This window comes from Tamandua tetradactyla, chromosome 9 (genome assembly GCF_023851605.1).
Source record: "Tamandua tetradactyla isolate mTamTet1 chromosome 9, mTamTet1.pri, whole genome shotgun sequence".
NCBI classification, from domain to species: Eukaryota; Metazoa; Chordata; class Mammalia; order Pilosa; family Myrmecophagidae; genus Tamandua; species Tamandua tetradactyla.
In genome coordinates this window covers 13,817,842-13,843,024 of record NC_135335.1, presented here as the reverse complement: position 1 = coordinate 13,843,024, position 25,183 = coordinate 13,817,842, and the positions used below count along the sequence as shown (strand labels likewise).

Here is a 25,183-nt window from a genome sequence, read left to right as displayed (position 1 = left end):
AAGGAATGCCTCCGAGGAAGGAAACTTATTCCAGAAGACCCCCAAAGTAGAGATGCTCCTTTGCCCTTTTCCTTTTAAGCCAGAATCTCTCAAAACCACAGTTGAAACCACACTTTTCCTAACACTGTAGCAAGGGCTGGTCTTAAAGGAGCTGACCAGAATGTGTAGGATCAACCTGACTCCATTGCCGGGACAGAGCAACCATTATTCCCCCTGGGTCACCAGTGGAAATGTGGCCCCAGACACTCTGATCCACTGAACTGAAAGAACATACACTTGGCTTGCCAGTGGACTCCAAATAAGCCCTACTCCAATATATTCAAAGGCACAAAAGGTTTGCTTAATTAGAACGGAGGAAATAAAATAAGAATCCAAAGGTCACATGGTAGCAAAGATCTTGGAGGTGTGTGAGGGGCCACTTGGCTGAGCCAAGGAACAATGCCGGGGGGTGAGGGTAGGGGGCTAGTTCCTGAAACGTTGCACACACACACATCTGGCTCTAAAATGACGTCAGGGCACTCCCAAGCAACCCCCAGGCCCGGCAGGTTAAAGCAGAAGCAACTGAGAATCAAATGGACTGACTGAATTTCCAGAACCTGATACCATTCTTGAGATTCCACCAAACTATCACATGGCAAAGAGGTGAAGATGTCTTTTCACTACTTGAGTTCCTCTAGCAGCAAAAACAAGTGATAACAGCAGCTACCATGCAACAAACTGGATGGGGGAAGAAAAGCAGAAACAAATGCATTTTTCTTTAGATTCTACTTTATTTGGTAAAACTTAGAAACTAACAACCAATTCACACATACCCCGCCTCCTTCCCTCTGAAGAAGGCAGTTCTCCAGAGACAAAAGGGCTGTGGCTTGCGGATCATCCACCATCTCCAGGTTTTATACACCAGCAGCCCATGGCCGGTGTTCAAACCTCCAGACCCCAAAGCTTGCAGAGGCAACAGAAGAAAGTAAAAGGAAGCTCTCACTCCAAAGACAATGAAACCCTCCCACCCCTCTTCCCCCTACACACAACCTCCCTATACCCCCAACCTAAATAAAAAGATAGAGGAAATGCATGAGTGACACACACACGCACACACACGCGCGCGCACATACACACACAGAGCTTCCTTTCAGCTGAAGAACTGCAAGATCCCTCCCTGGAAAGAGGAAAAGTGGCCAACACCAGCTGAAGTTTGGTGGTCCAAGGTAATGGCTGGAATCATGGGAGACTGGTAAAAATCCAGGGAGAAGATATTTCGCCTTCAGCCTATACCAGGTCTCTAGTGAACTGGTTTTAGTTCTAAAACAACCCCATTTCCACACAGGTGCACTGTGGGTGTGGGGAAAGCTGGCTTAGGGAAAGGCTTCCCACGGCCAAGAAGACCACTGTGGAGAGGGAGAGGAGGGGGAGGTGTGGGCAAGGGGATCCCTGTCCTTGGCTAGTGAATCCGAGTTAGCTCCTCCACAACCTTGATGAGGTCATCTGCAGTGGCCTCTCGCTTCATACCACTGCCATCGTCGTACTGCAAGGAAAGGGGAAAGAGGCTGTGAGGGCTGAGACCACATTCTCCCTTACCTCGGGGAGGGGGTGCCCACAAATGTCTGGGAGAGAGAAGCCATTATCCCCACAAGCCACAAGAGACAGAGAGGCTACAGGTCCATCACAGCCCTGGCAGGGAGGAAGGAGTCATCAGAAACCCACATCTCTCCTTTGCAGGGACAGGAACACAAGGTCTGAAGGCAAAGCCTGGCTCCTCTGCCACCATCTGCATCCACTTCACCACTTCAAGGATGGTCCTCTAAAGACGCCATCTCTAAAGACGCCATCTCTAAAGACCAATATCTCAAACTCCAGCATGGTGGCAATTTCTCTTCCCTGCAAGATCCTGACCCTGCCTCCCACCTTTGGGTCTGCCAGAGATTCCACACATGCCTGTAACATGTCCTGGTCTGTTCCCAGTACAGTGCCTGGTACCTGGAGGGTCCCCATGAGTCTTGACTGCATCTCTTTTCCCTCAGATTCCACCTTCCCGTGTGGGTAAGAAATATCCTTAAAGGGCTTTTAGAATCAAGGAAGAGATGTACCCAGAGTTCTGACAATCTGCTGGAATGCCCATGGACTTAACTGGCCCCAGAAGTGTAGATCATACAGCTCACCTGTAGGTTTGCCACAACCTCTTGCATCTTGGGTCTGCTAATATCCAGGAAACTCTCAATCAAATCCCCATCGATGAAGCCTGTGGCCGGTTCTGTCTTTCGCTCAGTGTGAAAAGATCTCCAGGTGGACAGGTGGGTTAAGGTATATGTGATTATTCGGAAATACCCTCACTTGCAGTCACCCCACTTCTGAGCAGGACTATAATCTAAAGCAATCATTAGGTTTAGAACAGGAAATAACAGTTCCAACCAAAACTCAGTAAGTTACAACACTGCTTTTAGGACATGTTTAGAATTGAAAGAAAGAGAAAATTATTACTTGACCCAACTAGTGTTCTCAACTTGTGTTATCAGATGCTATTAGAGTAAAGCCTGGACGTGTTTTCATAAGTGCTATGGTGAACCTGATGTGCATGCCTGGTGAGAACCACGGGTCTAAGGCTTACCCTGATGTTTCAAAGATGAATAAACTGAAGTTCAGTGAGTTAGGCATGAGCAAAGTTCTGCTAATATCCAACACATCAGCCCATCTTCTATTCCCTGGCTAGAGCTGGACTGAACCACATTCCATTCTAATAGAGATGTAGCCAACCCCAAACACATGGCCAGAGTGCCTCCCAACTCCTGCCTGGGGAGGATTCTCTATGGCTCCCCCAAGAAATGGAAATTTCCAATAATGCTTGAATTCTGATGTCCCAAGGTGGCTGATTCTTAGACCTCTCGAGTTTTTGGCATCTTCACTTTTTACCCTCTTCTGCTAGTTCTCCTAGCAAGGATCCTCAGATGCTGCTGCCCCCAACAAATTCACTGAAAGGATGTGCTACCAGGTCACAATCTACACTTACTGTTTGGCATGCAACACTAAGAAGACCAGGGGCAGACACATATATATGCTTCCAGAACGGGCCAGTTGAAGCTGAGTGACAGCCACGTAGGAATTCAGTATACTATTCTCTCTCTGCTATTATATATATTTGAAATAGTCCATAAGAAAAGGTTTGAAAATAAAAACTAACTCATTTCCTTGCAGGCATCTAGTTAAGACATTTCTTAAATGGACAGCAATTTCCAGCAGCAGCTTTGGGAAACACAGCTCTCTGGGAAGGATATAAGGAGTGCTCAATCTTGCCAACACTTTTGATGACTTTATTGAGTCGATTCTGCATATCCAGCAGGAGGTTGTACCAGCTCTCTGATAGTGAGGTCACCAGCCCTAAGGAAGGCAAGGGGGCAACAAGCTGCAGAGATCTCCGGAGCTCCGAGAAGGCGTCCTCTATTAAGGGCAGCCCAGGTAAGCAACACGAGGAGGGCCACAGTGGCTGCAGCCTCCTCTAGTAAACTTCTTGGCTGTGTTCAACTCCTCCCAGTCCCTCATAATGGTGGTCTCAGGTAGACTTGTATGGGCACATATCCCGGCAGGGGCTAACCTTACCAATCATGCCATTGACTGTGCCAAAGAGGACCGAGCCCTGTGTTGGAGTGGAAGTCTCGCCCAGGTTCTGCATGACCAGAGAGCCGTGGCAAAAGACATTGACAAATTCGCCCAGGTGGAAGAGGCCAACCTCCTGCAGGTGTTGCCGCTCCTCGTCAGTGGTGGCAGCACTGAAAGGCAGGATCAGAGATGTGCATGGCCTCTTCCAGTCTCCACCACCAGGCCCAGTGATAGAGAACCCCTATGCTGGGGACAGTCTGTACTGAGCCGCTACAGTGAGTCGACACCCACCACAATGAGGAGCCAGTCTGAAGAGGCCAATTTTGCAGCCTTCGATTCTCATGAAAAAATTCCACTTCTGAAGAACAGCCCTAAACCTGACAGAGAACCCAAAACCCTTATTGCTCACAGATCTAGGATATGTGGCACCACCCCACCACTGCCACAGCTGGCCACTCACCTATCCTTCTGACACACAAACAAATTAAAGGCATTTTCGGCCCCCAGGAAATTGTCATCATCCAAGATTTCCACAGCACTCATCCAGTTGGGGTTAAAGTCTCGAGCAATCTTAAAATAGGGTAAAATAAGAAAACACAATCAGCAGGGTCTCAATGGAATACAGTTCTGGGTCTTGTCTTTCCAAAACGTCAGAAGCCATGACCCCACCCCATAGAAGATACAGCTCTGTGTTTAGCATGTACTACCCTGGAAAGAGTCCCATCCCAATCTCTGGCCAAAGCAGCCAATTTGATTACAATTGGCCAGAGAGGGCTCCTACTCAGAGTTCAAGTTAGGGTGTCTAAAAATACTTATTCTCTACAGATATGCATGCCAGGGAAAACGTTTCTGCCCCACAGGGTTTGACTATCCTTTAGCACCAGAGAAACACATGCAGGGGTCATGGCAAAGGGCAGTTTCCAGCACGGCTTAAGTGGACAAGCCGCTGGCCCCTACTACCTCTTCAAAGTTCCCTTCCATGGGCTTGTAGGCCAGCAGCAGCACCGAGCGCATCAGGTCGCCCACCAGGATGAAGTCGCCCTTGGTCTTCAGGTAGAGAGCCATGATGTTGTTGTAGTGGTTGCACTCTGTGCGCAGCTCCTTCTCCGCAGTCCACTCATAAAGCCGCACCTGTTAAGGGAACTGCGTTTCACTCTACCTGGATTCTCCTGCAACCCCCGACCCCTCAATCTTCCATCTGCACCACAATCTGCCAAAGTGCAAACCGGATATGAAATGGTTTTGTGTGGTACTTCGATGAACATTTCTTATTTCAGTAGCGCATACTTACTTTAGTGGAAAGGTGAAAATTGAGCTAGTATATCAAACTAGTGGTAGTTTTCCTTTATATAAGACATTTTGTAAATAGTAATGGAAGTAAGACTATGGTTATGACAAAAGATGGTCTTGATGTGACTGAAATTTGGTAAACACTGGCCTACAGAAATATCTCTTGTAAGATCAGTCTCTAATTCCTTGATGAGAAAGGAACAAGATCACCACCTTTCCTGAACCCTTCTCAAAACTTGTACCACCTTCCTGCAACCATCTGATGTGGACCCAATGAGTAGAAAAAACTGAATGGAAAAGTACCACAGAAATATTGTCAAATAACTAAAGCAATCAAGAGAAATAGATTCTATGGCCAGCTCTCCTGCACATACAATACAAAACAAAAAACCTTGCTTTTTTCTACTCCACTGCAATGCTTCTTCAGTTACAACCACAATCTCCAAAAGAATGAAGATGCTTTATAACCAGCAACTGATATTTGGCACAGTCTAATCCAAGGAAGACAGACTCTACTCACTCAAGAAGCCTTCCCTAGCAAACCCTTCAGGGTGCAGGTAGTCCTGCCCACCACCTCTGAACACACAGCAACTCCTGGGCACAATGCATTAAGCCACAATCTTTCAAGGTGTGTCCAAAGAACCCTAGCTCCACAGGCATATACGTACTCCAAGAGTAACTTCAGAGCTCTGCATCTTCACCTGAGCCCAGTATTCCATGCCTCCAACAGTGGGAGAACAGAGGGGGCCCCAGAACTCCATGCACTCCTGAAAGACCCCCAAACTCTCACACTCCACACTCTCAGCCTCCCCATCACCATTTACCAGAAAGATGTCTAGACCAAGGTCACATACCACCAAGAACCCAAGAAACTCATCCCAAGAGGTTCTAGACCTCCACTCTCCAATATGGTTCTAGACCTCCGCTGTTCAACATGGTAGTCACTAGCCAAATGTAGCTACTGAGCATTTGAAATGTGACTAGTTCAAACTGAAATGTGCGGCAAGTATAAAATACACAACTGATTTTAAAGTTTTCACATGAAGCAGCCAAACAAGCTGTGATGTATACATATGATGGAATAATATACAGCTGTACAACAGAATAAAGTCATGAAGCATGTAACAACATGGATGGATCTTGAAGACATTATGCTGAGTGAAATTAACCAGAAACAAAACGACAAATACTGTATGGTCTAACTGATATGAACTAACATTAATGAGTGAACTTGGAGAATTTCAGTTAAGAACACAGGTTCCCAGGAGATAGAAATAAGGTAGAAATTGGGTAATTGGTGCTGAAGGGATACAGATTGTGCAACAGGAATGATTGTAAAAATTAAAAAATGGATAGACAATACTACCTAACTGTAATACTATAATGTTAGTACACTGAATGAAGCTGAATGTGAGAATGATAGAGAAGGGCTGGGGGTATGTAAGAAACCAGAAGGAACGATAGTCAATAAAGATTGAGATGGTATAATTTAGGAATGCCTAGAGTGTACAATGCTAGTGAGTAAATGTACAAATTACAAAATGATTTTGCATGAGGAAGAACAAAGGTATGTCAGTATTGCTGAGTGTTAAGATAGATGGTCATTCATATTTTAAAATTTCAACTTCTGTGTGAGACTAAAGCAAAAAATGTTTACTTGGTACAAAATTTGTATTTTGACTAGTGCAATTCCTAATATAACTTACATGGATAGATTAACTAAACATCATAAGTACATGGAACCTTGAATAGGGTACGAGATTTTGTAGGTTTGTCCAGTGTGATGCCTGGATAAATTCCAGAGTGATTTGAACAGTGAGTAAAGAAGTATTTGCAAAGTCCCCTTGGGAGATTGGTGAGAAAGGGGGAAAATTCAACTTCCCCAAGTTGAATTCTTGATATTCTCACAAGAAGTGGGGACAACCAAAGCAATAGGCTGAGCCCCCAATCTTGGGGGTTGTTCATATAAAACTTAACCCCACAAAGGATAGGTCAAGCCTACTTAAAATTAGGCCTAAGAATTACCCCCAAGAGAACCTCTTTTGTCGCTCAGATGTGGTCTCTCTCTCCAGCCAACACAACAAGCAAATCACTGCCATCCCCCTGTCTACATGGGACACGACTCCCTGGGGTGTGGACCTTCCTGGCAACATGGGACTGAAATCCTAGAATGAGCTGAGACTCAGCATCAAGGGACTGAGAAAACCTTCTCGACCACAAGCAGAAAGAACAAAATGAGACAAAATAAAGTGTCAATGGCTGAGAGATTCCAAACAGAGTGGAGAGGTTATCCTGGAGGTTATTCTTATGCATTAAATAGATATTACCTTGTTAATCAAGATGTAATGGAGAGGCTAGAGGGAACTGCCTGAAAATGCAGAGCTGTGTTCCAGTAGCCATGTTTCTTGAAGATGAATGTATAATGATATAGCTTTCACAATGTGACTGTGTGATTGTGAAAACCTTGTGTCTGATGATCCTTTTATCTACCTTATCAACAGATGAGTAAAACAAATGGAAAAAAAAATAATAGGGGGAACAAATGTTAAAATAAATTTAGACTGAAATGCTAATGATCAATGAAAGGGAGGGGTAAGGGGTAAGGTATGCATGAATTTTTTTCTGTAGTCTTTTTATTTCTTTTTCTGAATTGATGCAAATGTTCTAAGAAATGATCATGATGATGAATATGCAACAATGTGATGATATGAATTACTGATTATATATGTAGAACGGAATGATCATAATAAAAAAAAAGATTAGGTCTAAGAGTCACCCCAGAGAACCGCTTCTGTTGCTCAGATGTGGCCTTTCTCTCTCAGCCAACACAACAAGCAAACTCACCGTCCTCCCCCTCTCTACATATGACATGATTCCCAGGGGTGTGGACCTTCCTGGCAATGTGGGTCACTGTTCAAATCACTCTGGGGGTTATCGGGGCATCACTCTGGACAAACCAACAAAATCTTGTGCCCTACTCAAGGTTCCATGTGCTTATAATGTTCAGTTACGCTGTCTACATAAGTTATATTAGGAAATGCACTAGTCAAAAGGGAAAGAGAGAAACAAGACAAAATAAAATGTCAGCGGCTGAGAGATTTCAAACAGATTCAAGAGGTTATCCAGGTTACTCTTATTCATTATAGAGATATCACCTTTTTAGTTTTAGGTGTATTAGAGAGGCTAGAGGGAAGTGCCTGAAACTGTACAGCTGTGTTCCAGTAGCCGTGTTTCTTGAAGATGATTGTATAATGATACAGCTTTCACAATGTGACTGTGTGATTATGAAAACCTGTGTCTGATGCTCCTTTTACCTATGGTATGGTCAGATGGGTAAAAAATATATGGATAAGAAATAAACAAATAGGGGGAACAAATGTTAAAATAAATTTAGTAGCTTGAAATGCTAGTGATCAATGAAAGGGAGTGATAAGGGGTATAGAAAAAAATAGGGGAAACAAAGGCTAAAATACATTGGGTAGATGGAAATATTAGCAATCAATGAGAGGGAGGGGTAAAGGGTATGGTATGTAGAAGTTTTTTTCTTTTTTCTTTTTATTTCTTTTTCTGAATTAATGCAAATATTCTAAGAAATGATCACAGTGATGAATATACAACTATGTGACGATATTGCGAATTATTGATTATATACCATGAATGGAATGGTCATATGGTGAGAATGTTCATGTTTGTATGCTGTTATGTTTAAAAAAGAAAGAAATAATAGGGGGAACAAAGGTTAAATAAATTGAGTAGATTGAAATACTAGTGATCAATGGAAGGGAGTGGTAAGGGGTATAGAAAAAAAATAGGGGGAACAAAGGTTAAAATACATTGGGTAGATGGAAATACTAGCGGTCAATGAGAGGGAGGGGTAAGGGGTATAGTATGTATGAGTTTTTTCTTTTTCTTTTTCTGGAGTGATGCAAATGTTCTAAGAAATGATCATGGTGATGAATATACAACAATGTGATGATAATATGAGCCACTGATTGTACACCAGGTATAGAATGTTTGCATGTCAAGAATGTTTGCATTCAACGCTAAAAATATTAACTAAAAAAGGTTTTGCACGAAAAGAAATATAAGCCATCCCAACAACTTTTCATATTAATCTCATGCTGAAAATTTTAGATACATGAGATTACATAAAACACATTAAAATTCATTTCACCTGCTTTTTTTTTTTTTTTTTTTTCCTTTTGCATGGGCAGGCACCAGGAATCAAACCCTGGTCTCCAGCATGGCATGGTGAAAACTCTGCCTGCTGAGCCAGCATGGTCACCTGCTTTTTACTTTTGCTAATGCAGCCACTAAAAAACTTAAAATATATATGTTAGTTCATGTGATATTTCTACTAGACAGCCCTGCTCTAAAAAGCTCTCGATCTCACCTGGCATGCCACCCCACCCCAATTCCTTCATCCATCACTCGATCTTCTGGAACACAGTCAGTCTCAGGCAATCTTTTCCCTGCTGGGTCCCTTCACCTTCTTACTCTAACTGAAAAGAAGCTCTTTCATGAGAAACCTGTGGCCCTTGTAACTTGACTGTTTTCTCTCCTCTTAGTCTTCACATCATGGGACTAGAGGTGTGAGCCGTGCACCTCCTCACCTGTTCTTTTACACTTCATCCTTTTCTCCTCACTAATCCCCAAGTTGAAGCTCACGTCACCAGACTATATATTCCTACTATTACTTCTTGACACAGTCTTCTACACTCCCCCCCCCCACACACACACTCTCTCTGTAACACTTGGCTCACTGCCACTCTTTTACTACACATTTCTATTATTCTTGGTGACACTAATATTTACAGAGATCTTTAGATTTTTCTAATACCCTAACCTCTTACTTTTTTGACCCCCGTCCCTGACTTATCTTGTCTACTCCTACAGTCATCCCTTAGAGACTGCCATACAAATAACCACACCGCCTCATAACCTCATGTCTGCGGTTTCATCTTTTTTCAAATACTTGGGGTTCCATGACTTTAATCATTATCTTACACACTCTCAACTCCCTTGTCCCTCTCTCTATCATGCTCACCCAACAAAACCCCAAGCCCGGTTAAATACTAATCTTCGACAGCAGCTAGGGAAAAACAATCAAGCAGGATGACTGGTCACATATTAAATTCAAAACCACTGACTGAAAGTCAGCTCACACATCTCACTCACCATCTTCCTAGTACATTCACTATTCTGGTCTCCTAAAACGATGAAGTCAAACCTTCTCCACTCTCTTCTAACCCCCAATACCTCCCCCCTTCCATCTTTCCTCAGCGATTTTACAGAGAAGATGGGTACAATCAAAAGAGATTCCCCCCTGCTTCCATCATCTGCACCCAAATACTTTCCCCTTTTCTCTCATCTAAGGTCACGACTGCGCACTGGATTCCAGCTCCCTCTTGCCTTGGTTTCAGCATGTCTTCCCTTCTTAATGGCTCTTTTTAATCAGCACAGAAATATGCTGTAATATTTCCCATCTTAAAAACCACCACCAACAAAGCCTTCTCGTCCTGAAATCTCCCTCTAGCTACCACCCTTTCACTCTATTCTTTACCGCCAAACTCCTTGAGAAGGTTTTCTACACTGCCTATCCTCTCCCAGTCTGAGTCTAATCCATTCCAGACAGGCTTTCATCCCCACCCAGCAACCAAAATGGTTCTGGTCAAGGTCACCACTGACTTCCACATTGTTAAAAGCAACAACAATTCTTATGCTCCCAGAGGTATCTGCATTTTTGCTGTTATTTTCAGTTTCCTCCTACTAGAAATCTTTCTTTCCTTGACTTCCAGTACACTGTTCTCTCTTGGTTCTCTCCTTCCCCAGTTACCCATTTCTGACTGACTGGATCTTCCTCATAGCTCTGACTTTTTAAATGCTGGAGGGACCCAGGGCTCAATCTTCAGAACTCTTCTTTATCCACTCTCAGGCATTAGGTGATGTCAACCAAACTTCTACCTCTAAATGTTACCTAGTAACTGCCCCACTATCTCCAGCCAACCTTTCCCCTGGATTCCATACTTGTCTAATCCAGCTAACTGCCTGACATCTCCACTTAGATAACTAGTAATCACTGAAACTTGGCATGTCCAAAACCAAACCTCTCACCCCTTTGCAGCACAAAGAAGTGAAAATGGTCACTACCCAGACATCCCTGAAGATTGCATTATCAAATGACAGGGAGGAGGTATAATTGAGAACTTAAACGATTTAACAAATGATTATGACTAATGACTCATTACATGGATATTTCTTTTTAGTTTCTAGAATAGCTAGATGGAAATAACTGAAATTGACTGTAATCCAGTAGTCTTGATCTTTGATAATGATTGTATAACTATATAGCTTTTATCATGTAAAAACTTTGTGACTGACACTCCCTTTACCAGCGTATGGGTAAATGAGTAACAAAATAAAGACAAACAAAAATAATAATAATGGGGGGGTTAAGAGGTATGGGATGTTCTGGGTTTTCTTTTTTATTTTTATTTCTTGTTGTGGAGTAAGGAAAATGTTCTAAAATTGATTGTGGTGATGAATGCACAACTATATGATGATGTTGTGAACCACTGATCATATACTTTGGATGGATTATATGGTGTGTGAATATATCACAATAAAATTGTATTAAAAAAAAAAAAAACAACTCTGGTTTCTTCTCCAAACTTATTCCACTCACAATTTTCCCCATATGAGTAAATAGCAAATCCATTCTTCCTGTTGCTTAAGCCAAAACCCTTTATTTTTCCCCTGCTCTCTCAACTTCACCTCCAATCCAGCACCAAATCCCATCCACCCTACCAATATAATACATGCACAATCCAGCTACTCTTCACCCTCTCCTCCATCACTGCCCTGGTCCCAACAAACATCAGCTTCTTTCTAGATTTTTACAAGAATCCCCTAACTGATCTCACTGCTCCAACCCCTGACCCCCTCAACCTTCTCCAAGAAGCCAAACGATCCTTTGAAGATACAAATCCAATCATGTCACTCCTTCACTCAAACCCTCCAAAGGCCTCCATCACCCAGAGTAAGACCCAAAAGCCTCAAGGCAGACCACCAGGCTCTACCTGGTCTGGCCCTGGCTCCTCCCTGACTTCTCTCCCAACACACCATCAGTTCACTCCCACTCAGGCAAGTGCCCTTTTCTACCCCAGACACAGGCACGGCTCACTCCCTCATTTCCTTCAGATACCTGCCCAAATACCACTTTATCAGCAAGATGCTCCTGACCATCTGAGATGAAATCTATACCCCCACCTCCCACACACACCTCTAGCCTCTTGCTTCATTTTATTTCTCACCATGTGTTTATCATCGTACTATTTACTCATTTGTTCATAAGCTCCAGAAGGGAAGCCCTTTGTTCACTGTCTCTACTATATCCCAACTACCAAAACAGTGCCTGGCACAGAGCAAGTGTTTAATTAATATTTTTTGAATAAACAAATGAGCGTACAAATGACTAGAAACCCTCACTTTAAAGTCTTTAGGACCTTTTAGCATCTGTATACACTATGATGCAAGGTGAAGCTCTAGTATACAGCATTTTCCCAAACTTACTTAACCATGAACCTCTTTAATCAAATGCACATACGATTATTATTTTTGCAAGGGGAGATACAGGGTCATGGCAAAAAGAAATGGAATATTTCACAGGACTAATATTTCAGGGATATGCTCAGGAAAATACAGTTTGGCTCATTTTGGTCCACATGAATAAAATATTCTTAAAGTATTATTACACTCTGAGTGCAGGGTCCATACGTCTCACCCCTTCCTCAATCCCCACAATTACGTTCAGATATACAAAGGGGCTTGTGTAGACAAGTCTGACAACTGACACCCAGCTTAGAGATCCACATCTTCCAGATCCATTACTTTGTTATCCCTAAAATCTGACACACAGCAGCCCCTGGAAACTAGGGGAGACATGCACTTCAGACAAATGTACGCAACCCGAGGTATACTATTCAAAGTGGAATGGGTCTCACCGTGCTGTTGATGCTGGCTAGCAGCTTCCCATTAAATTCCACCATAGAGTACACAGCCCCTTTCACTTCCTTCTCAGCCACAGTTTGAAGTTTTCCTGTGGGAGAAAAAAAAAGATACTCATGGGTCTCCTTTATGAACCCACACTCTACCCAGTCAAAAGAATTCTCTGGTTTCCCCTCTGGCTCAAAGCACTCATCTGAGAAGTGGGAAACAGAGTCAGTGTATACTGGAGTCAACTACCAACTAAGATATGAGCCCTGAGGCAATGTGCAGATATTCCACAATGTGCCTCCCATTCTGAAGCTCCAGATATGTCTCTCAAGTTCTAGGTGCTTCCAAGCGGAGGCCAAACTCCATCTCAGCCATCTGATCTGAGATTTCTGGGCTGACAGCTAGTCTTTAGAACCATCTTGGATGTGGGAGATGAAAAAGATACAGAGAAAATAACACACAATGCATAAACTGAAAAGGACCTAAATGGCTAAATGCTTAAGCAGAAAACAAATTTGGGGTTGATGCCGGTTTGAAAGGATGTATGTACCCTACAAAAGCCACATTTTAATCCTAATCCCATTTTATAAATCCAGCCATTTCTTCTAATCCCTATTCAGTACTGTATGTTTGATATTTTAATTATATTATCTCCCTAGAGATGTAACTCAATCAAGAGTAGTTGTTAAGTTAGATTAGGTGGAGATGTGTCTCTACCCATTCTAGGTGGGTCTTGACTAGTTTACTCGAATCCTATAAACAGAAGAAACACTTTGGAGAAAGAGGGAGATTCAGAGAGAGCAGAGAAAAACGACATAGCCATGAGAAGCAGAGTCTACCAGTCAGCGACCTTTGGAGATGAAGACGGAAAACGCCTCCCAGGGAGCTTCATGAACAGGAGGCCGGGAGAGAAAGTCAGCAGATGATGCCATGTTTGCCATATGCCCTTCCAGCCAAGAGAGAAACCCTGTGTTTGCCATGTGCCTCCTCACTTGAGAGAGAAAAACCTTGAACTTCACTGGCCTTCTTGAACCAAGGTATCTTTTCCTGGATGTCTTAGATTGGACATTTCTATAGACTTGTTTTAATTGGGACATTTTCTCGGCCTTAGAACTGTAAACTTGTAACTTATCAAATTCCCCTTTTTAAAAGCTGTTCTGTTTGTGATATATTGCATTCTGGCAGGTAGCAAACTAGAACAGGGTTCTTAGCTCTCAATTTGGCTACTAGATGCTCCTATCATTCATCTCTTCCCTTTTAATCTACCTTTCAAAGTCAAGAGGAGGAAGAACACAACCTAGACTTCACCTGTGCCTCTTTGCTTACTGGCGCCAGCAGATCTCACCATTAATACTGAAGAAGGAAGGAATGTCTCTCCACAGTAATTAACCCAAGTACATCTACCGCTTAACTGAGGCTCCCAGTCTGCTTGCTTTCCCAAAATTGCACACCTGCCAGAAGTCGGAGACTGGCTGTCCACTTACCATCTGAATACTGAAAGACCACAATACGGCCCTGCTTGGGTTCCGCCTCTTCCGGATACACCATGGCTGTGCCCACAATGAAGTATGTGTTTGGGTCTTTACCCAACTTGCAGGACACCAGGCTGAGGGCATACTCATTCTGCAGAAACTGGTGGGCATGAAGCACTAGAAGGGCAGCAGAGAAGACATTGCTTGGTTATACCCCGTCTGCATCCTCGGGCACATGTCATCCTATATTTCTTTATGACTCACAGCTCAGCTGTAACCACACTCTGGTGTCACAGGGCAAGCGCCCCCTGCCATCCCTCACCAATCACTAAAGACGTCAGGATGTCCAATACTGCAAACTCACTGGCAACTCAGAGAGGTCCCACCCTTCCTTTCTCCTCCTCTTGGAGGGTCTGCCATATGATTAAATGTTGGAATGTATGAGAACCCAGAGTACCTCGTTTAAGGAAGCTACAGATAAAAATGATAGCAAGAGCTCATTTGCACCTTCGAAGGTGTGCTGGTCAATGATAAGGAGGTTGTGCACCTCCACCTCTTCTCCGAAGGAGGTCTCATGAGGAGCAGTGCTGCTGGAAAACAGCTTGCTGGAGCTCACACTGCTGGACAGGGCCTGAGAACAAAGAGAATTTATGTCATCCCTCTCCAAAGCAGAATGGGCACTGAGAAGGGATCAGTGTGGAGGGATCTCTGAGAGAGTATCAGAGAACTGAGGGTGGCATCTGAACAAAAAGAATTTTGAAGACTGGCAGCTTGCAGAATAGAGTGTTTCACAGAGGACATATGAATCCAGGATAAGGATCCAAATTACATATGAAATTGATGTATTAGACCAAAATGCTACAAGAGTGTAAGTGTCAATAAAGTTCATAAAAACAGAGATGTTTCAAGCAAACTAAAGAGGAATCCAAGGAACCAAGTAAAATGACAGACTCCACTCCTCTCACTGAGTAGAGTAGGGGAGTACTTCAAATAGAAAGAAAAATGTAAAGCTGTTCTTCTCTGGATTAAGGGAGCAGTCCTACTGCAGATGTTTGGAAGGAAGAAAGGCAGCGGATATATGGGAGAAAATGATCAGATAATTTCTCCTTTGAGCCTACTACGTGCAGCTCTAGATTGTTCTATTGTCCCAAACTGAAGCTTGGATTTGCCCAATGTCACACAGCTAGCAATAAACTTTGAAGCCACACAGACAGCAAAAACTTTGAAGCAAGCACTGTCAGACTCCCAATTCCATGCTCTTACCTACTCTGCCCCCAATTACACAAGCCCACAACCCAAACTGATGACAAGAGAAAAGTATTCATCCTGTGGGGACATGAGTAGCAAAATCATTAAGTGACCCTTTTATTCCCAAATTCTTCTGAAACCTCTAAAGAAGAAGCCAAATCTGGCCCACTGCCTGTTTCTGCAAATAAACATTTTACTGGAACCCAGCCATTATGCCCATTTGTTCACTTACGGTCTACAGCTGCTTTTGTGCTACAATGGCAGAGCCGAGTAGTTGTAACTAAGATCATATGGCCTGCAAAGCGAAAAATATTTACTATCTGACCCTTACCAAAAAAATGTCTGCTGGCCCTGCTCTACTGTCATCTCTTTGTCCACGAGCCTCACCTGGGTGCTGGCACTGGGCCTCAGAGCGGTCGTGCCCCCACTTGTGTCTTGGACTTCAATACGGCTAGAGAGGACCCCAAAACACTGGGATACCTCCTGATAACAGATCTTCCTGCAGAACAAGTAAGGAACAACAATGCCTCTCAGAAAAAGTCTGAAGTCTAAATCACCATCGCCATCCTTCTGCAGCCCTCCTACCCTTGTCCTTACCTGGGAGACTCGTAGAGTGGCACTGTGCGAATGTGCAGCTTTTGGATCTCGTCGATGGTGCCGATGGTGAGGGTGCTGTTGTTGGCCAGTGCCAGGCTGGAAAGAAGGGTCTGGGTTTAGATTGAGTAAACCCAAGGAAGGAAAGGATTCTACAAGGCAACTTCGCAAAGGGAAGAAAAACAAGGCAGAAGTTTACACCAGCTTACTCCAGGGCAGTGGTTCTCAACTTTGACTCTATGTTAAAACTTACGCGGGACAACTAAACAATGTTGATGCCTGGCTCCACCCCCACCCCCCAAGAAATTCTTTATTTCATTGGTCTGGATGGGTGTAAGCTGGGTGTTTTTTTAAAGCTTTTCAGTTAATACCAGTGTGTAGCCAAGGTGAAGTATAAAAGCTAACTGCTCTTTTAGAATCTGCTGGAGAGCTTGTTAAACCACAGACTGCTGTTCCCAGCACCAGAGTTTCTGGTTCAGTGGGGCCGAGGTAGGGCCTAAGAATGTGCAGTAATAATGAGCTACCAAGCAGTGCTTAAGAATTTGCATTAATAATGAGCTCCCGGGTAGTGCTGCTGCTGTTGGTCCCAGGACCACATTTTGATAACTTCTGCTAGAGGGGAATACATAATCATCTATAAATTGTGGGTTCTTAAACTTGGTTAATCATCTGTATCCCCGAGAGGTTTTCTGAAACTACAGGTTCTAGGACCCAATTTCAGACCTACTAAACCAAAATCTGAGGGAAGATTAAAAAAAAAATCTGTATTTTTAAAGAAGTTTCCCAGCTGTTTTTAACGGGAAGCTAGACTGGATTTGAGAAACTCTGCTCTATTCTTCCCATCACAGCTATTTACTGACTTTGACATGGGAAAGAGACTGGGGGTAAGGGAGGGTGGTGGGGGAGAAGGGCTTCAGAAACGCATTAAGATGCTCTAGGTGGCTCCTGCTGAAGAAGGAGGAGGCTCACCTATCAGGATAGCCATCTGAGTTGAGGGGACACATGTAGTTCACCTCCTTGAGGTTGACGTTGGAGAAGACCAGTTTGTGGTTGCTGCTGTAGATGACAGTTGGGCGGTCGGAGCAGGCAAAGACGTTAGTGGTGGAAAGAGAGCGGAAAGTCCTCAACACTGTGGGCTGCGTGCCCAGCGTCACCTTCTTGCGGTCGCTCAACAGGCCTACGGAAAGAACAGCATCGAGAGAAAGAAGGAAGCAAAGGAAAACAGGACAAAGAGCTGGATTGTGAAGGTGCAAAAGCAGCACCTTGAGGCAGAAACCTCTGCACAACTTCAACACTCTATGTCTCGGAGAGGCCCACCAGCAAAGTGCTAGACTCACCTGTCTCGATGTTGAGCCCAAAGTAGAAAAGTGCCCCATCTCCCAAGGCACAAAGGAGGTAGTGGCTACTCTCAAAGGTGGTCATGAGGATGGAGCGAGGGATGATCTCTGTGGGAAAGGGGTATGGTAAGTTCTTGTTTCGTATTTCCAAATCTGATCCCAACCCAGGCATCCAAAAGACACACACCTCCACCCAGCATCTCCTTGTGCAGTAGTTCGAAAGAAGGCAGTTTCAAAATACGGGCCGAGATGTCTGTCCAGAGACCGATGGCACAAAGAGGGGACAGCCCACTGCTGTCCCCTAATGGGGTGATGTCCAAGCAGGCCACCTCATGTTCCATCTCAGTATGGCTGGACAAAAGAGGAATATGGCAGAGAAAGGAACCCATGGATCAAAGAGGTTCCAGAGAACCAGGGAGAGAAGCACAGACAGAGAAACACACACCTGATCTGTCCGAGCTCCCGAGGATGGATCTGCAGATAGTAGAGGGCCCTTCCCACGGCCACCACTACCTGGCTGCTGTTGCAGGAAGCCACGCTGATGTTCTTGCCCTGAGGCTCCTTCCATTCACTGACTAGAGCTTTGGGTTCTTGAGAGACCAATCTCACAGATGCTGAAGTGATCTACAGAAAGGAAAGATATCTCCAAACACCTGCAGGGATCAATGCAGGAGCGGAAAGGTGATAAGTGCCGCCCTAGAGGGGTCGGTCCTAAGAATAAGCCACCTCATTCCTCTTCTGCCATGCAGATACTTTTTTTCCCATAAAGTCCATCAATGATTACCACAGATGTCATTTTTAGATGAACCCCTAAAGGAGAATGACTTAAAGCAGTTTATAGCTTACATACCTACAGCTATAAAAAAAAAAAGGATTATTTCATTTGATTGAGGCTCGAAAAAAAAAAAAAGCATCTTGTGGGAAGTTATCAATGGAGTAAAATGCTATGGCCATCAAGTGCAACAGTTTTTGCCAACCCAAAAAATCAGATTTCTAAAATATCCAAGTTCTTTCCTGTGCACGAACCATTAAAATCATTTAAGATTTTTTAGAAAAGACTAAAAAATTGTATTGAAATTATATTTTATAAATTAGCTTTATCATTGAAATAAAAGAAGAGTGAGTTTACATTTAGGAAGGAAAGCTTATGGGGGTGGTGTTAGTTTAAAGCCTAATAGATGCATGAGTTGGTGCCAGTTTCGAGGTCAACAGTTTGAAAATATTGGCAAAGCAATGACTTAGTATCTGCGCACCTCCTACATTTGGTCCACACGTCAAGACCTCCCCTCCAATTTTGCCAAGTCTACCACTGCCTGTTGGTTAAAAGAAGTTCAGTGGATAAAAAGACAGAGGTAAATTTGTGACCTAGACACCAGGTCTGCAAGAAATACTAAAGGGAGCACTAGAGACAGATACGAAGATGGCAGAGAGTGGTGTGGAGAAGAGTGTAGAAAGGAAGACTATGAGTAAAGGTAAAAAGAAGGAAAATTAGATATGACATATAAAATCCACAAGGCAAAATAGTAGAAGAAAGTACTACCCATGCAGTAATAACACTGAATGTTAATGGATTAAACTCTCCAATCAAAAGACATAGTCTGGCAGAATGGATTAAAAAACAGGACCCATCTATATGCTGTCTCTACTCAAAGAACACGAGGCCAAGGATACAAATGGACATTTACACACCAATGTTTATAGCAGCATTATTAACAATTACCAAGAGATGGAAACAGTCAAAATGTCCATCAACAGACAGTTGGCTAAACAAACTGTGACATTTACATAAGATGGAATATTATGCAGCTGTAAGACAGAATAAAGTTATAAAGTATGTAACAACATGAATGAACCTTAAGGACATTATGCTGAGTGTGATTAGCCAGAAACAAAAGGACAAATACTGTATGGTCTCACTGATATGAACTGACATTAGTGAATAAACTTGGAATATTTCCTTGGTAACGGAGACCATCAGGAGATAGAAATAGGGTAAGATATTGGGTAATTGGAGCTGAAGGAAGACAGATTGTGCAACAGGACTGAATATAAAAACTCAGAAATGGACAGCACAATATTACCTAACTGTAATACAATTATGTTAAAACACTGAATGAAGCTGCATATGAGAATGACAGAGGGAGGAGGGCTGAGGCATAAATGAAATCACAAAGAAAGATAGACGATAAAGATTGAGATGGTGTAATCTAGGAATGCCTAGAGTGTATAATGATAGTGACTAAATGTACAAATTTTAAAAATGTTTTTGCATGAGGAAGAACAAAAGAATGTCATTACTGCAGTGTGCTGAAAATAGATGGTACTTAATATTTTAAAATTTTACCTTATGTGTGAGACTAAAGCAAAAAATGTTTATTTGGTACAAATCTATACTTTGACTAGTGCATCTCCTAATATAACTTATGTAGATAGTTGATTGAACACCTTAAGTACATGGAACTTTGTATAGGACATGAGATTTTGTTGGTTTGTCCAGAGTTGTCTGGGATGAATCCCAGAGTGATTTGATCAGTGAGTGGAAAAGTATTTGCAAAGTCCCCTTCGGGGAATGGTGAGAACGGGGGAAAACTCAACTTCCCCAAGTTGAATTCTTGATATTCTCACAAGCAGTGTGGACAACCAAAGCTATAGGCTGAGCCCCCAGTCTTGGGGTTTGTTCATATGAAACTTAACCCCACAGGGGATAGGTCAAGCCTACTTAAAATTAAGCCTAAGAGTCACCCCCAAGAGAACCTCTTTTGTTGCTCAGATGTGGCCTCTCTCTCCAGCCAACACAGCAAGCAGACTCACCACCCTCCCCCTGTCTACGTGGGACATCACTACCAGGGGTGTGGATCTTCCTGGCAGAGTGGGACAGAAATCCCAGAATGAGCTGAGATTCAGCATCAAGGGATTAAGAAAAACTCTAGAACGAGCTGCGACCCAGCATCAAGGGATTGAGAAAACCTTCTGGACCAAAAGGGGGAAGAGTGAAATGAGACAAAGTGTCAATGGCTGAGAGACTCCAAACAGAGTCGAGAGGTTATCCTGGAGGTTATTCTTATGCATTAAATAGGTATCACCTTCTTATCCAAGATGTAATGGAGAGGCTGGAGGGAACAGCCTGAAAATGTAGAGCTGTGTTCCAGTAGCCATGTTTCTTGATGATGATTGTCTAATGATATAGCTTTCACAATGTGACTGTGTGATTGTGAAAACCTTGTGTCTGATGCTCCTTTTATCTACCTTGTCAACAGATGAGAGGAACATATGGAATAAAAATAAATAATAGGGGGAATAAATGTTAAAACAGATTTAGTTTGAAATGCTAGTGATCAATGAAAGGGATCAGTAAGGGGTATGGCCTGTAAAATTTTTCTGTTTGTTATATTTTTCTGTTGTCTTTTTATTTCTTTTTCTGAATTGATGCTAATGTTCTGGGAAATGATCATGATCATGAATATGCAACTATGTGATGATATTGTGAACTGCTGAGTGTATGTGTTGGGAATGTTTGTTTCTTGTAATTTTTTTTAATTAATAAAAAATTTTTTAAAAATAAAAAAATAATAGATAATAGGGGGAACAAATGTTAAAATAAATTTAGTTTGAAATGCTAGTGATAAATGAAAGCAAGGGGTAAGGGGTATGGTATGTATAATCTTTTTTTTCTGTTATCGTTTTATTTCTTTTTCTGTTGTCTTTATATTTCTTTTCCTAAATCGATGCATATACAACTATGTGATGATATTAAGAATTACTGATTATATATGTAGAATGGAATGATATGTTAATGTTTTTGTTTGTTGTTAATTTTTTTTAATTAATAAATAATAAATTAAAAAAAAAAGACAGAGGTCAAAAATTAATCCTTAGGAACTAAGTGCTCTGCCCTGCATGGGGAAGACAAAAGTCACAGAGTGGAAAACAGTTCAAAAGGCAAGGAGGGTGTGCAAAACACGGAAGAGCATCAGAGGTACTCCAAACTGCTGGGTAGCGAGAGGATGCTCAGAAATCAGACTCTCAGGCTTGACAAGCACAAAACGGCTCTTGCCCCCACATCACAGATAAATTTCTAATAAAGACCAGAACAAAATAAGAGCTCATCATAATAATATGTGAATATTATGCAGCATTTAGATAAAATGATGTCATGGATGAAACTTGAGGACATAATGCTGATGAATTAAGTTAGACACTAAAGGACACATAGTGTATGATTTCATTATGACGACTCTGATAAAGCTGCCAGTGTTTTGGAGTAGCTAGAAGGGCATGGTAACCCATGACAAACTCTGGGAACTGTTCTGTAGCTGCTTGTTGAAGTATTCTTTGAAAATTATTGTTCTTTTTCTTTCTTTTCTTTGTGTGTATATATATATGTTATATTTTACAACTAAAAAACGGTTGAAAAAATACTACAAGCAGTTACAGTAATATTCGACAATAAAAATTCCTGAAATCAAAATAATAATACATGAGAAGTGCTGTCAGCAGGCACATCTGGATGGCAGCATCATGACTTTTTTCCTTCTTCTTTTGTGCTTTTCAGCATTTCCTAAACTTTTACACATAAGCATGTTTTACTATTATAATGAAAAAAAAATGTTAAATCCCTTGGAAGACACGACATAATCAGTGGTAAACAGGACCCCAAACCATATATCTACAGATGCCAGTCTGCAAAAGGAAATACAAATGAATACAATATACATACACTGGCAAAGAAGAAATAAAATGGACTATGTTTAAAGGTCCAGTGGTACGCTGTCCTGCACTCTAAGTCAAATTCAAGTAAATGGCACCTGCACCTTTCTCGATTATTACCTGGATGAGCTGCTGATGAGCCACGTTGCCACAGAAAAAAGTCTGCTGATCATCCACAAAACCCATCAACTCAGTTTCTTCCACCTCCTCTCCATTGAGCATGAGGACTCTACAACAGAATGGAAGGCTTGGGTCAGCCAGACCAGCTTCCTCCACTCCCCACAACCTCCCCCACCAACACCTGAAGCTGGCACCAGACCCATCTTACCTGGTCTGGCCCACAAAAGAGAGCACCAAAGTGTCATCAGTCTCACGGTTAGGGTCAGACCGCAGTGGCCATAAACCTGGAACAAGGATCAAGGATTAAGAGCCATTCCACAGACCAACACTGAGCTCTGCTCACTGACAGAAGGGGCAGCCTAATACCTGGGGAAGAGCAGAAACTTTGGAGTCAGTCCTGAGCTGAAATCCAAACTCTGTCCCTTCCTGTTAGATCTCGCGATGTCTTTTTCATGTGATTGATTTAGTCTTCTAATCCTTTCAGAGTATTTTCAAGTTTTACTTACATACGTTTTCCCACATTTCTTGTTAAATTTATTCCATGGTATTTTATCTTCCTGTTGCTAATGTTAATTGCCTCTTTTGCTCCACTGTATCTTCTATGTTGAAATGACAGCCATTGATTTCTGTACATTAATTTTATATCTGGTACTTAATGAATTCTCTTATTGTCTGTAGTTTCCTAGTTGATTCTCTTGGGTTTGTAACTATATGTTCTCTTCCTTCCTAATTCATATACTTCTATTTCGTTTTTCATCTTTTCATATCCTATTTTTGATATTCTGAATTATTTTGATATGCCTCCTACATACAACTTTGAGTAGGTTTTGCTTACAATTCAATTTGATCATCTTATATCAGTTGAGTTCAGCCCATTTGCATTTATTGACATATATTTGATATCAATTCTGTCATATTATTTTAGGCTATGTTTCCTATTTATATATTATAAAAATCTTTCATTCTGTAGTTTTTTTTACCTTTTTTACTACTGTAGTTCTAGAATTAAGGAACACGTACTTTTGTTCTAGAAGTTATCTTTATACCTATACCTTTTTATATGATGCCCTCAGACCCCTCTTTAAGTATTCTATCAGTTCCCATATATAAGGCAATGTAATCTTTTCCTCCCCCTCTCCTCTACTCCACTACCCAATTTTAGCCGACAGTATTCTTTCTTAAGTTTACTTTTGTACCTGTTTAAGTAGGCTTAAGCTTCTACCACATAATTTTTCATTATGACATTTTTTTATTCATCCCAGCTGCCAATGAAGTGTCTTCATGATGTGTAATGAGGCCAAAGGTCAAGGTCACCCAATTAAGTTCTGCATCTTATGTCCACCAAAAGGTTACCTTTGATGCCTGGCAAGTCAATGCTGGCATGCTCGTGGATTCCAATTCCATTCCGGATGATTCGCAGAGAACCTTCTTTGAAAGCCCCAGAGCATGTGACCAGCTGCAAGTAGAGAAAAGGTTTCTAAAATAATCCTTTCAGGAGGCTGGAGTCATCATACTGATACCCAGAAAATAAAGAAGCGATGCCTAATTCCAAGAATCCTTATTGCGGAGCTATGACTGAATATGCAGACTTAGCAGAGGCTGATCTCCAAAGTCTCTCAAATTTACTAAGCAGACAGGTTGTGCTGGTCCAAGAAATAAAAGCTCCTACCACTGATCCCAGCAAGCTTGTTTAGATCCTTGGAATCCTAGTTTAATACAAAGAGTACAGAATCTGGAGCCAAGCCTGTCTTTATTAGATGTGACTTTGGACAAGTTATTCAATCTTTTTCAACCCTAAGTTTGCTCTTTTGTGAAATGGTAAAGAAACCCTGTCTACCGGGGGGGCTTAGAGATAGTGAATATAAAGTACATGGCAGAACAAGAGGAGCAAACAAAAAATGGTACCTGTCCTTGCACCACTGGGATTAGTGATGAGGCTCTTAAAAAATATCTTTCAATGTGCACTCCCCATTCCAGATACGCAAAGCTAGAAGGACACAGTGTGAGGGGACATACGAAATATCTATCCCCCAGGCTGACCCCCTTTACCTGCCCTTGCCCCTGTCTCTCCAGGTCCACCACACACATGTCCACAATGGGTCCCAAATTGGTAAAGGTTTCCATGGCCACCACATAGGAGCCTTGCTCATTGCTGTCAACGTTGAGCTAAGAAGAAAGAACAAAATTAGTCCAGGAACGTCCCTAAAAGACCACCCTAAAAAGCTGCTTATCATACAAATGAAACTCTCAATCCTACTAGATCTGCCCTTCCTGTGCTCCACAAGATGTCCCTAGAAGGGGACTGTTGACCTAGGGACGTGGTTTTCCTATAGGAGACACACTAGGGATTTCTAATCTGGAGTTCTATGGGTGGATTTCAGAGAAACAATGCATTTTCAAAATTAACTTAAAATACCCACAAATATTTTTCTGCAGAGAAGATCCAAAATATTCATATTCTAGAGGGGATCCAGTATATTAGATCATGACCTATTTGAGGGTAGAAGCTGAATCTCATTCGCCATTGTATCCACAGCACCCACCACCTTGCCTGGCAGACTTATACAATAAATCTTTGGGTCAAAGAGCTTAGCCAGGATAGACAATGGGTCAGACAGGTAGAAAGCTGGATAGGAGGGATGGGGATGAACTGCAGAAATCCTGAGAGGCATCAAACAGAGGAGAAACTTGATGAAGAAAAAGAAGCCAGAAGAGCAAAAAAAGGTTCTCACCTTCACAAGCTGGGAATCACCAAGGCGTGACCCGACAAACACAACACCATTGTCCAGGTACGTCAAGCACTCAGCGATAGAGGTCTGGAAGAAAAGCACT

General features: G+C 42.3%; 1 protein-coding gene across 1 annotated transcript in view; it reads right to left on the bottom strand.

Moving 5' to 3' along the window:
• Nucleotides 1-748: 748 nt before the first annotated feature.
• The window catches only part of DDB1 (damage specific DNA binding protein 1), a 34,292-nt gene continuing 9,857 nt past the window's right edge, over nt 749-25,183 (bottom strand). Inside the window, exons 8-27 of the mRNA XM_077116041.1 lie at nt 25,084-25,167; nt 24,401-24,517; nt 23,705-23,807; nt 22,560-22,635; nt 22,352-22,460; nt 17,970-18,148; nt 17,712-17,875; nt 17,525-17,632; nt 17,157-17,364; nt 16,191-16,286; nt 15,981-16,092; nt 14,853-14,976; nt 14,358-14,522; nt 12,882-12,976; nt 4,549-4,719; nt 4,049-4,158; nt 3,589-3,758; nt 3,267-3,369; nt 2,157-2,280; nt 749-1,522 (exon numbers count right to left, since the gene is read on the bottom strand). Coding sequence (XP_076972156.1) covers nt 1,439-1,522; nt 2,157-2,280; nt 3,267-3,369; nt 3,589-3,758; nt 4,049-4,158; nt 4,549-4,719; nt 12,882-12,976; nt 14,358-14,522; nt 14,853-14,976; nt 15,981-16,092; nt 16,191-16,286; nt 17,157-17,364; nt 17,525-17,632; nt 17,712-17,875; nt 17,970-18,148; nt 22,352-22,460; nt 22,560-22,635; nt 23,705-23,807; nt 24,401-24,517; nt 25,084-25,167 — 2,502 coding nt within the window. The 3' untranslated portion in view covers nt 749-1,438. The remainder of the gene's footprint in view (nt 1,523-2,156; nt 2,281-3,266; nt 3,370-3,588; nt 3,759-4,048; nt 4,159-4,548; nt 4,720-12,881; nt 12,977-14,357; nt 14,523-14,852; nt 14,977-15,980; nt 16,093-16,190; nt 16,287-17,156; nt 17,365-17,524; nt 17,633-17,711; nt 17,876-17,969; nt 18,149-22,351; nt 22,461-22,559; nt 22,636-23,704; nt 23,808-24,400; nt 24,518-25,083; nt 25,168-25,183) is intronic.